The sequence below is a fragment of the Ascidia mentula genome, chromosome 7 (genome assembly GCF_947561715.1).
Source record: "Ascidia mentula chromosome 7, kaAscMent1.1, whole genome shotgun sequence".
NCBI classification, from domain to species: Eukaryota; Metazoa; Chordata; class Ascidiacea; order Phlebobranchia; family Ascidiidae; genus Ascidia; species Ascidia mentula.
The window spans coordinates 1,193,094-1,206,279 of record NC_138572.1 but is presented as its reverse complement, the minus strand read 5'-3'; the positions used below and the strand labels follow the sequence as shown (position 1 = coordinate 1,206,279).

The window sequence follows — 13,186 nt, the reverse complement described above, 5'->3', positions numbered from 1 at the left end:
TTGTACAAACATACCAAAGTCAAAGGTTACTTTTTGCCACGTTAGATAGGTATTATAACTTGAACATCATCTGGACTACTACTACTTACACTGCTTTGCGATCAGAGCCAATTTACTTCCGCTTCCTGACAGCTTGCAGTCAACATAAACAATATTTAGCGGAGTTGACAAAATGCCCGTTGCAAGACCATCACCGGTATATCTTCCCAATTCGACCGTCTTGTTTTCAACCAAAATCTGAAATATTCTTATAGTTCATATGTTGCTTAGTCACAGAGCGTGGGTCTTTTCTGACTCTTTAATTCAGTGTAGCAGCGAGAAAAATTAGATTGAATACAAATATATGTGTCGGAAAGCATTTTTGAAAATTGAGTGTCTCGTTTAAATTCTCGCACTATCACATGGGTTCCCAACCTTTTTGTAGTCACGTGCCCCTGTTATGAAAACGACCAAATTTGCATATCTCTACATAAATTTACTTGGACGCTGTCGCATGATCCTGTGTGTAGAAGAAAACGTAAAATTTACCACAAGGGTGTGATTTCCAGAAGCCAAAGCTAAGACGTTGTGCAACGAAATATTACGTTTTTAAACATACCTATGTTCATCATTATTGCTACTAACAGCACCAATCTTTCGTCATTACATCTACTATTAGCATTTCAGAATGTACTCTATCATATATACGGATACATGAATATAAATCTTACCAGTTTCAAATAAAATTGCCAAAACTCCAAGTATCTTCACACAAAGCATATTTGCTCACTCCCTAAGCTCTGCTTCTAAGCAATGCAGCCAACAAAAGTGCTGAATTATCTGCATGCCACCTCCAATATAGGGCAAGCTTGTCTCTATTTGCAATTGCCTCTAAATCGCACTTCCGTTGGCCTCGCGTTTATGCACAAAAAAATCCATTCAAAATGCGTTTAGTAAGCAGTATGTATACTTAGAAAAGTAAATCTCACAACTCCAAAAAAACAATGGAAATTTTGTTGTGTTTTTGGTTAAACCCGTTGTCATTCTGAGCTACAGTTTCTTTTTTGTTCCAAATTCATAAAAGTAAAATAGTACCAAATGGCATCTACATAACGTTGGAAACAGATCGCTTTTTTACGTTTAAACAACATTACTTTTATAATTTGCCCTTGTTTTTTTTTAATTACCAACAGAGCTTCTAATGCGGAACACAACACACGTTCATACATCTCTACAGAAAGCTCATTAGTCCTGTTCATTAAATGCAGCAACACGATTTATTGCCATTATTTTGCCAATGGGTCGTTTGACACTTAAAGTCTCAAATCACAACTTCCTCGACTACGCCGTTGCTGTCGCCAGCCTTTTTCCTCTGCTTTTCAAAGCCGATGTCGATCGAGTGTTTCGTCTTGAAGCAAAGCTTGCCTGCCTGATGACGCACACGATTACCACGAGCAAAACGACGCTAAGCACGCTGATGATGAGGCATGCGGCGTGTGGGGGACATCCCCCTGCAGTGCTGACCTGTTTGTCTGAATAGAGCGCAAACATAAAGAACTTAGTTTTGCCTATTTCAGTTTACGGTTTTGCCTTGTCTTAAAAACACGTCGTACTTTTAACATTAAAATACCTGCAACGCACGACTGACAATCATTTGATAGCGTCTGGCCATTCTTACACGAACACGTCGCGAACCCGCCTTGAATTACACAAGATTCTCTACACGTAATCTGAAAAAACAACATTCAATGTTAATCCTGGACGAAGTTGACAACTGTCCAAGGTAAACTAGAAGTTCTAGTTCTACCTTTTCGCATGACGTCAGTTGCGTTGCCTGCAGGGAGGTTTCAACTTGTGTGGGGGGCGTTGCTACTTTAACATTGCAGCTTTCGCTTGACTTTTGTACAAACAATTGAAAGTATAAGTACCAACACGAATTATATGTTAGAAATTTCACTGACCACCAATATAAAATGGTATGCTGAGTCTTGGTTTGTGAAAAAAGTGCGCCAAATGTTTGTAAAAAACAAAAACATATTTATTTTAGGCATGATGACAGCGGCCGGTATATGTCATTCATGTTATCATAAGCCAAAATGAAAATCCTACTAAAATCGTGTAAGCTGCATAGAGATGGCCACAATTTCGACCTAGAAGGTCAAATCAGTGCAGCTGGTGTGACTATCAGACGACTTTGTCGACTAAACGGCCAAGCAAAGACTTTTACCGAAATATTTAACGCAACCACTCACAGTCTGTTGGCATCCAGGGTCTGTGTTTGCGTTGCAAATCGACACATTGCAGTGCAAGCCGATATGTGCAGGCCCAGTACATGAACTTGGTACGGTGAATGTAAATTCGGAATACAAGGGCATGTTGTTTCTTTTCACGCTTGCGTGGCTTGTGTTGGTGCTACATCTGTCAAACAAACCGGATGTGACGTATGGTTGACGTTTATAAGTCACGTGACTCAACTTACTTATCGTTGAACAAAATCTGCGTTTTTCCGTTAAAGGTCCAACAGTTTTGCATCTACAAATAATCATGCTTTGAGTATATTTGTGTTTTGTTGCTCTACAGCAAAACTTCTACGCGAAGTTTTTCGGTCAACTTTAAAGTTGCAGGATTAATATTTCTCGGCCATAATTGCTACAAGTGAAAACTGAAAAGTGTGCCAGCCATGAAAACAATTTCCTAGTTTGCGCACAGAAATATGATTTCGATACCTGAACAATAATGTAGTTATTATCAACAGGAACCCCTTCAAGTTGTATCTTGGCGTGAACCAGACTTCCAAAAGCTGCTGAACGAATTTGTTTTGTTCCTGTTGCGTCAGAATACAGATCCAAGCTGATTGGTAGCTTTCCTATCTCTCGGGTGCTAGTGAAATATTTGCTGCAAACAGTGTAAAATAAAGCTGCTTGACTTCGCTATTTTAAAACGTATTTATGTAATTTTTAATTAGGGAATAGCTAAGGCTTAGCCATTCCTTTCGGAGTGATTTATAAGGCACGTGTATAACGTATATAGGAAAAAGCATGACATGGTTTCGGAATTTTAGTATCCCTTAGGGTGTGCCTGGTATCCGCTTACAATGGAATATAAGTTATAAAAAATGAATAAAAGGCATATGAATGACGCAACTGGTAACATAGGTTTATTATGAATACATAGCAAAAATAAATTGTATAATTTGTTAGAAAGTCCTTGCTGGCGTCTAAATTCCTAGCCAGGATATCCTGGGTTCAAATCCCGATGTGGCAAATAAATAAAATAGGAAAACTTTCGGTGAAGCACTGACTTACTTTATGTCTTTCTCATTTTTTCTCTGGTTAAAAAACACGTTTGCCGGAAGCGAACATTCAGCCTCTGGACGACTTGCATTTGTTGGTGCGTCAACTTTTCCAACTATGTACTTTAATCGAATATCACCTCCGTTTGCCTGAAAACGTGTAAGTTTGAGCGCAACACATGGATGTCACAAAACTACAATTAAATTTCTCGCACGAGTTAAACGAGTGTCATTAATTATTTTTTTTCATCTTCACTAAAACTTGATGAATTCTCAAATAGCTCCTTGACCATCGTAATTATTGCATTCACCGTATGCTGGTGAAAGCTTAATTTGTAAGATGTCTTAACGTCCAAAATTAATTTGAATTTAAACTTTTTCTTCACATTTATATCCGGGACACATTTAGAATTTGATGAGAATGACACTGCTTTGTCAAAGCTGGCACAGTAGGAGTCGAATGATTGGTCTCTTTCGGTCACGTGACTTGTGACGTATAGCTTGTCCAAATACGGAGTAGCTCCAAGAGAACTGAAATCACTCATTCCTATTCTATGAAAAAAACACAGCGGAGATTTGGATTTAAAGTTTATTTCATTGCAAAAAAAGAGCTTGTCAATTTACTATTAGCAAAAGCTAACTTTATTATCCATGCATGCTAACGAGACTTTTTTCACAAAATTAAACTGCTAATTTACTCTGCGCATAAGTTTTACTCGGCATTACCTCATGTGTACAGTTTCGTTGCAAGTCATAACAGTCTCGTTTGAAATGCATCCTGGCATAAAACAGAGTGTTACGGATCCTCCATGCAACGAATGTATATATTTGCATACTATTTACCTGCAGATGTAACATGAAGTTTCGTGTTTCGTGCTGTTTTAAATACACCTTGTATTTGAATATAAAGGTTTGTTCCGCCAGTTTGAAAGTTAAATGTCTTGTTGGCTTTGGTCCATCTGCTCGAGTTTGCATTGGCGTCATCTGTGTGAATCTGAACGGAAGAAAATGTGTTGGAAGTGATGTATTATGCAATCAATCAACCAGAATAGTAAGACCGAGCTTCCCAAAACTATTAGTCCAGTCATCAGGGCGTTGTCTGGGGCGCCTAGCAATTTATGAGTACGTGCGTTGTGTGATTGAAAAATCAAGAGTTTCGAAAAATAATTACGCAATTTCTAATGAGTGTGAATGCACGTTTAATAACAGTAGCACTTTATATCCATTTAGATTGGATACTGGACGAAAAGATTAAGAACAACTGTATCAAAATCACACAACAGTTTGCATTCTTTCTGTCTAGTGCGGTGATTCCAAACGTTTTTGTGGTTGCGCACCATTTAGAGGTAAAACAATTTCGACGCGTACCACCTAGTTGAGTGAAAGTAACCTGGGGAATGAAGTAACAAAAATATTGGGATCACTTACGGATTTTTAAATTCGAACTATATCCGCAAATTACAAAAAGGTGCTCGAGTACCACCTAGAATGCCGTTGTGTTTTACTAGTGGTACGAGTACTACCGGTTGTGAAACACTGGTCTAGTAAGCCTATAAAGGGATTGCAAAAACTGCCATAATGAAGAAAGGTACAAGAACGTAAGCACATGTTAATATACACCGATGCCGTTGCATTCTAAACCGCGTATCTAAGGCGATTTTTGTTAGCAAAGTTTTTAGTTTGTTGAGTTATCGTTGTCACTTGCAACTTACCAGCATTGAGTTGTCTCTCTCCAAAGTCAAATTTTCGAACTTAAGCCCGAAAAGGCAGTACCAATTGCTGGTGATTTTCCATTCATTCAAAGCGTAGAGATAATCTCTACTTTTGTCGATTGTCAACGTTAAGACCGTGGCAGTTGACTCAGTTAAAGTTATTGCTTCGTGCGAGACAGAACTGAAGTTATCGTCTAAAAAGGCGAGTTCAACAAAAAATTTAAAATTTTTACAACTAACATAACATTTCAATGGCCTAATGGGGTAAATCATATCGTTCAGCTTTGCCGATTGAATTAAACCCTATTGCAAACACAAGAGTTAATTGTAACAACCGAAACAGCATCAAAATCATATTTGTTATCACGATAAAAGAGCTCATTCGTTGTACGAACATACCAAAGTCAAAGGTTACTTTTTGCCACGTTAGATAGGTATTATAACTTGAACATCATCTGGACTACTGCAACTTACACTGCTTTGCGATCAGAGCAAATTTACTTCCGCTTCCTGACAGCTTACAGTCAACATAAACAGTATTTAGCGGAGTTGACAAAATGCCCGTTGCAAGACCATCACCAGTATACCTTCCCAATTCGACTGTCTGGTTTTCGACCAAAATCTGAAATATTTCTAGTTCATATGTTACTGATTTACAGAGCGTAGGTCTTTTCTGACTCTTTCACTACAGCAGCGAGAAAAATTGAACGAATGCAAATATACGTGTTGGAAAGCATATCTGAAAATTGAGTATCTCGTTTAAATTCTCGCACTATGGCATGGGTTCCCAACCTTTTTGTAGTCACGTGCCCCTGTTATGAAAACGACCAAGTTTTCGGATTCCTACATAAATTTACTTGGATGTCTTGTAACGTAAAAAGCTGTAAATTTTTTGGAGAGTGACATAACAAATTGTAAAGATTAGGAACATGTTTGACGTTGCTTTAAATGTTCGCATCAACGACCCACCTGAAACCTATTAAGTCTCTGTGTTAGGGAAATTGTACAATGGTTCACGTCAGTCAGTCAGTTTATTTTCCACCTAACAGATCGTTAAATCGACACTATTTTGTACATTTACCATCGCACGGGCTACGAGGTTTGGAAACTCATGCTCTATAACGTTGGCAAATTGTTAGGCAAATTGTGCAATGGTCCGCATATCAGTCAGTCAATAACAAAAAGTTGACATAATTTTGTACGTTTATTATACAGTGTGTGATGCCGACTAAAGGACACGAAATCCTTAATTTACCACTTCACCATATCAACCAGAATCAAGTCATCAATTAACTCACCCTGCAGAAATCTCCGGGTACAAGCCTTCCAGACAATGGTTCCACGTATATAGGAATATTACGTCCTGACTTAAAATTGTGCATGAAACTCGTATAGTTTGGATCTATCTCAAATCTTTTGGTTTCGTGAACTCTGTCGCATGATCCTGAGTGTAGAAGAAAACGTAAAAATTTACCACAAGGATGTGATTTCCAGAAGCCAAAGCCAAGACGTTGTGCAACGAAACATTACGTTTTTAAACATACCTATGTTCATCATGTTTGCTACTAACAGGACCAATCTTTCGTCATTACATCCACTATTAGCATTTCAGAATGTACTCTATCATATATACGGATATATGAATATAAATCTTACCAGTTTTAAACAAGATTGCCAAAACTCCAAGTATCTTCACACAAAGCATATTTGCTTTCTCCTTAAGCTCAGCTTCTAAGCAATGCAGCCAACAAAAGTGCTGAATTATTTGCATGCCACCTCCAATATAGGGCAAGCTTGTCTCTATTTGCAATTGCCTCTAAATCGCACTTCCGTTGGCCTCGCGTTTATGCACATTAACCGCTCCGTTGTCCGATTTTAATCACGTACGCAGTTAAGGTGAACTTGTGCACTAAAGATTCAGTATTTTTGTGTATTACACAGCATTTGTCACCTTTACTCGATCTGATGTAACAAACGAGCGCCTTTTTAAACCACTACGAAGCTAAGTAAAAGGAACCCAACAGTGGCATTTTGATCAAACGTTTTAGCGACACGATACGTAGCAAAAGGTGTTAAATTCTAATAACAACTATGCTGGACCTATGATGGAACCAACCTGCCCTGGCAGGCTGACGTATCGTTAACCGTATCGGAAGCAAATGTGTAAAGCTGAAAATACCGCTCAACCCGACAGCTCTTCTGTGTTTAAAACTCTGCACTCACATAATTTGAAGATGCCTCATTAGACGAAATATAAAACATATATAGAACCATGTGATTGATCGGGATTTTCAGCTTTTCACACAAACTAGCAAATGTGTTCTTTCCTATGTGACTGCTTACAGGTAAAATAACTAATGAGGGTTTTTTGACACAAAGAAACAAGTCTTATCAGAAGAAACTTTGGGCAAACACTTAATCCCAGTTACAATCAAATTATTTCCCAGTTACAACCACACTTATCAGTGACGTTTATTACGATGATCTGAACTTCATATATACAATTCATTATGTTCGATCGCCATGTGTGAAGCTTGTTTACAAATGCAGTCGGAAATTAGGGTAATTGAACACAAAATTACACAATGATGAGTAGATCTGGTATCTGAAAAGATACATTTTGCTGCGTGTGTCATGAGTGCATTTTAAATACTGTTGCCCACAGTAGGATATAGAAGGCTTTTTCTTTATTTAAGCATTTCAAGCCAGTATACATTGGTTGCACAAAAGCAGAGCACAAAAAAGTTATTGGAGCAAAATAAAATGATAAAGTGAGATTAATTGCTGTTTGGAAATTATGTATGCAAAGATCTGCTGTGCATTCATGCTGTTAACCTCTGTTCTGGAGCATTACATTACACGAAACCGGGATCAAAAACATACCATAAATGTGGTCATCAACACCTTGCTTAACACCGTCTGCAAATCTAATATTAAATTTTTGCAACAACTTCACGAAGAAAATGAACATCTCAGCTCTGGCCAAACTTTCACCCAAACAAAATCTTGTTCCAACCCCGAACGGAATCACTTTCCCTGAAGCCACGAACTTTCCATTCTCGTCGATGTGTCTTTGTGGGTCGAATAGTTTGGGGTTGGGCCAGTCCACCGGATCCATGTGGGCCCCTTCTAAGTTTGACCAGACCTAAAATGTTTTGGTTTAGTTGCATGTTCGTTTTAAAAAGGGATAATGAGCAAAAGACCCAAAGGTATCACAAAAAGTTATAATGCTTGCTCAGGAGATTTTGCTGCACCTGATGAAGCAAGGTCAAAAAGCTCGCGAAAGCTCGTGCTAATAAAGTCGTTTATAGTCAGTCTCTTACAAAAGCAGTGCACAAGCAAGCAATATATGTATAGACCAGAGACGGACACGGCGATTTGAAGAAATTGAACAAGAAGCTATACTCGTGTTTTTTCTCTGCTACGTATATTTCGCCTACAATTATAGGCTGAGCCAAGTTTACATTTTGGGATGGTATTTTCCCCCCTGGTAAGCGACTATTAGATAAAGGCCCAAGTTATAATTTTGCCTAATAATCTGTAACCAGGGATAACACCCTTACATGTACCATTTTTACTTTATTTAATGTACAAAATGGTCAACGTATTGGAAAATACTATTGTCCGTATTTCCATGTATGTTCTAGTGTCTCACTGGACGTTTTATTTTTTAAACTTTTACTGCCTCAACAAAGTTGAATGCATGCATTTACCCTATGGGTTGACAACAGGTTTTTACATTTCCGTTTCGTGAGATTTCATTCCACAAAAAATGATCCCACAATTTTTCCGTATACAAAATTGTTACTCAGTGCTGGATTTAAAAAGTCAACACACGTGGCCTTGTTCGTGAACTTAATCCCACAGTAAGCCCAACTTACAGTAGTTCCTTTAGGAATAACATGCCCCATAAACTTGGTTGTGTGGCTTGTCATGTGACCTGCCGATAGTGGCACGAGGGTCTTCACTCTCATCGTTTCTTGTATGAAGGCGCAAGTGATTGGGAGTTCGTCCTTCTTATCCATGGTTGGCATTCCACTGTCACCTTAAGTAAAAGATGGAAAATTAATGTCAGTAACATGAAGTTAAATCTCACCGATGCAATCAGTTTGTGCCAAGCCCCAATAAACCACAACATTACTTCTTGGAGCTGAACCAAAGTTAGTCTATATACTATTTGACCGTCAGCATTTACGATACAATAAATCGTTGGTAAACGATATTATGTAAGACGCACATGTCAACCTATCATATTTGCGTCAAATTAAAATTAAAACCATTGATGTTTTGTTGCATGACCAAATGTTTTTTACCAAACGCGTCATCAATTTCTTTGCGAATTTTCTTCTCATAATCCGGATTGTTCAGTAGGAAGACAAACAGCCATGCTATCGACATACTGACCGTTTCCGTCCCTGCCATTAAGAGATCTCTACACAAAGCCATGAGTTGTTCATTCTGAAAAGTATTACTTTAGTCGCATAAATCCTTAGATAACCACATGCAACCGCAGTTTAGAGTCATAAGTTTTCAACATAGGTAGTGCACATTTTACATGTTATGTAAGAAAAAAAACTATCGTAATTATCGTGTTTTTTTCTCTAATATGTTTTTTTCGCCTGCAATTGGGCACCGTTATTATGATGGCAAATTTATAAGAGTACATCATGATGAAGGCTGCAGCATAGTAGCCGAAACGTTGATATTTGCCAATATTGCCTTTTTGTGTTGATAATATGCCTGACAGCATTAGTAATGAATTGTGGGTGGATGGCATTTTAGTAATGGAGAAAGGTAAACGGAGCTTAAAGTGACTTACAGAGCTGTAAATATCATTTTTGTTGTTGGACTTTTGTTCGTAGATAAACGCGTCGATGAAGTCCACAATGTTGTTTTCATCAAAGTTTTTCCGGTGATCCTCGATGTAAGTTTCCATTGTTTCTAAAAAAAGAACAAGAGAGTTTGAGTGTGTTGAGCTGTTATGCGGTTGAAATCTGTGACTTCCTTAAAATGGTTTGCAGAATTTTTTTAATTTTATTAAAGTTGAATTCGGTCAAAACAAACACGTGATTTTCCGTTGGAAATTATCGTTACCAAACCATGCGGGCACGGGGCATTTAGTCCCAAACACTGCCTTCATACCTAAAATATATTTCTGTTTTTCTCCGAAACGGTCAAAAGCCCCTTTGCCAGGCGGGATTTTTCCCAAAATCGTGAACAAGATTACGAATTGGATTGTTTTGGCATCTTTAGGGTCGTTGAACCTTCAGTAAATTAGTCATGTAAACCAACGTTTTAAATTACGTATATAAAGTAAAGCATTAGCTTTTCATTTACTCCTAAAAAAACAAGGCATTTATGTTTCAGTTGGCATAGAGATTTTTAAACATTTCTGTATTTTCTACTAAAGAGCTATAACGGAACGGTAGATATGACTTACAACTTTTCCAAAGCGTCAAGCAGACGAAGAAAGGATTTGTCTCCATATTCATAACGTTTCCCATACGCTATTTGCATAATCACGTTTGATGTCAACCAATAAAAGTATTCCTAGAGAAAAACATTAGGTGAAACACTTTTTTCTTGTTTGTTTTCTTCCATCTTACTAGGAGGTTGACTGGGTCTCTGTTTATGGTTTTCAGGAATTCCACGAATCTGTCGCCTTCGTCATTTGTAACTTCGTCTATCTTATGAGAAGCCAGACCTTTTCTGCACGAATTAAAGCAACTTTTTCATATACAAATCAATTGACTGCGTTTTTTGTTTTGTTTTTCTGTTGCACCAAATCAGACTAAGACAGCCTTTTTGTTTTGTACACAGATGACTTGTCAAGTAAAAGATTATCATAATTGCTAAAACATTATTTATAAGAATAGTTAAGCCAATAATATGATTTCTGTGTGCTGCAGACAGGTGGCCACTGTTACGACCTACAGAGTCTCATCAGTGCAACTTGGTGTGACTATCAGACGACTTTCCCGACTCTACGGTCAGACAAAGATTTCCACTTTGTGGTGACTACCACTGTTTTGTCTGATCATATGGTCGGCTAAGACGTCTGGAAGAGTCACACTAGGTTGCACTGATGAGACTTTGTAGGTTAAGATTATTGTTAGATTTGCCTAAAACACAAAATGGCCATGAGCATCCGAAATACGTTCAGAACTTCTATTTTCGTTTAAGTTGGATGTAAAATAACAAGATTATCCAGATCAAATGTTATTCCCTTACAGTGATACCTGATGACTTACCCTCTTAAATATTTGATGGCGAAGTGTTTTTGTGTTTTGCAAGTCTCGTCGTATCGGCGGAAAAGAATTCCAAGGTTTCCAGTGTTCTGGTAGAAGAGCTCAATCCTGGGACGATCAGAAAAGGAGGAACTCTGTTTTACAAACGCCTGAAACATGCCAATGTATCACAATCTACGAAAGGGGTGTTGTACTTGTATCACCAGCAGTATATATATCACCGGCCATAACTACAATGTGGCATGTTTATCATCAATGACATGTTAGCAACAATTGACAGGTGTCACAGTGGTGTTGATGTCCATAGACCTGTTATTTCACGCACCTGATTTATTGCCTCAACAGTGTTCAGAATCACAGCATCCTCTCTTCCGAATCTGACTGACATCACAGGTCCATACTTAAGACTCCATTTCTTTAACGTTTGTCCAACGGACTCACCGAAAAATGGCACCACCCCAAGCAAAGGAACACCCCTTGGGCCAGGTGGGAACTTTGAATGGGGTTTTCGCCACCAGTATATGATCATCAAGGTCACAGATATTATGGCAAGGTTCCAAAAACTAACAAACCCAACAAGGTCAAGGTTGTACTTTGTAAGAACTTCCTCCAGCATGATTTCTGGTCTTAAAAAAACACTTGTGTAAAATCTTTTACCACAATGTGTTGTGACATGTTATAAACGTTTTTTAAATGTGGGAGGTCTTGCAGCCTAATCAATCAATACATTAGTGGTTTTCGCTCTTCAGACAACAGTTACAACATTCATCTATTCTCCATTTTGATTTTGCCTGCCCCACTGCCTGCTTATACTTTTCAATTTTACAACGCTGCTTACTGTTACATAGTAATGGTTTTTGCAAACAACATAAATTAGGCCAGTACAAAATACCTGACTGCAATGCAGTCAAACAGACTTGACTGCAAGCGCAACAGCTAGGCAACAACATTCTTTACATCTGTCCGGTGGTTTGTCAGCTCAGCAGAACCTTGACGTTAACATCGAGCAAATGTTTATTCAACAAACATCGAACGTCGTTTGATCCTCAGCAGTTGTGTTGCCTCCATTCATCCCTACTTCCACATGGCCTTGTAGAAGACGAAATAACATTGTTGTGTAAACATGGCTACTTGAAACTGAAGAAGAAATCTTTGCTTCTTCGCCCTCATCTCAATTTGTAACAGAAGTTTTCCTTGAAAAATGGTTTGCCCAAAGTGATTGTTTGATATTTTCAACATTTTCTATTGTCACTGTTTAATTTCTGTGGTGATCAAACCGCTAATGGAACTTGCATGGGTACACCGGGTCACTGATCGTCAAAGTATATTTGTTGTAAGAGCAAACAATGACACTGTACATGAGCAGGTAGTTTGTTTGAGAATGTCGTTGTTCACAATATAACGAGGGTGTGTTTGTAAATAAGCCATTGTTTGCAACCCGAATGTAGACTGTAAAGGATCTACATAGTTGTAACTCAAAATCTTCTGGCATCCAAACGATCACTAACATAATAAATATCTGGCGAAAATAAAAAAGAATTTTATAAATATGAAACAAAGATATGTTCGTCCTAAACTGGTTTAACCGACTTAAATACTACGAACACTTAAACCACTCAAGTTCTTATTCAATTTTGTGTTTTTGTTGGGTTACTGTTATATACCCTACAATTTATCCAAAAGCAACCACAGCTATTATGTTAACACACGTTTAATTTCCTGGTTTTTGTTGATTTGTGTAGTGGAAACGACGATGTTCTATGCTATCAGAGAAGCGCAGAGGAAATACTGAATTGCTACACTTTGCAACTTGCAGACCAGCTCAATATCTTTTTAACTCCTAAAGGGACGTTTATTAAGGGCCATCAAATCTTGTATATTCAACTCAATACGTCATCCGTTTACCATATGTGAAGCGGACAGTGATAAAATCACGCTTCCGTATTGAAGTTTGC

At 38.0% G+C, this 13,186-nt stretch overlaps 1 protein-coding gene across 1 annotated transcript; it reads right to left on the bottom strand.

The window, feature by feature from the left end:
- Nucleotides 1-1,320: 1,320 nt before the first annotated feature.
- LOC145908846 (uncharacterized) lies at nt 1,321-11,847 on the bottom strand. Its single transcript, XM_082996168.1, has 23 exons — nt 11,557-11,847; nt 11,235-11,380; nt 10,590-10,692; nt 10,424-10,533; nt 10,126-10,247; nt 9,803-9,924; nt 9,297-9,441; nt 8,865-9,028; nt 7,867-8,128; nt 6,640-6,714; nt 6,282-6,427; nt 5,458-5,605; nt 4,984-5,177; nt 4,115-4,265; nt 3,998-4,049; nt 3,658-3,823; nt 3,285-3,421; nt 2,706-2,874; nt 2,459-2,511; nt 2,232-2,397; nt 1,787-1,876; nt 1,610-1,709; nt 1,321-1,511 (listed from the first exon to the last, which is right to left on the bottom strand). The coding sequence occupies exons 1-23, from the start codon at nt 11,845-11,847 to the stop codon at nt 1,321-1,323; spliced, it is 3,303 nt and encodes a 1,100-aa protein (XP_082852294.1).
- Between the last annotated feature and the right edge of the window lie 1,339 nt (nt 11,848-13,186).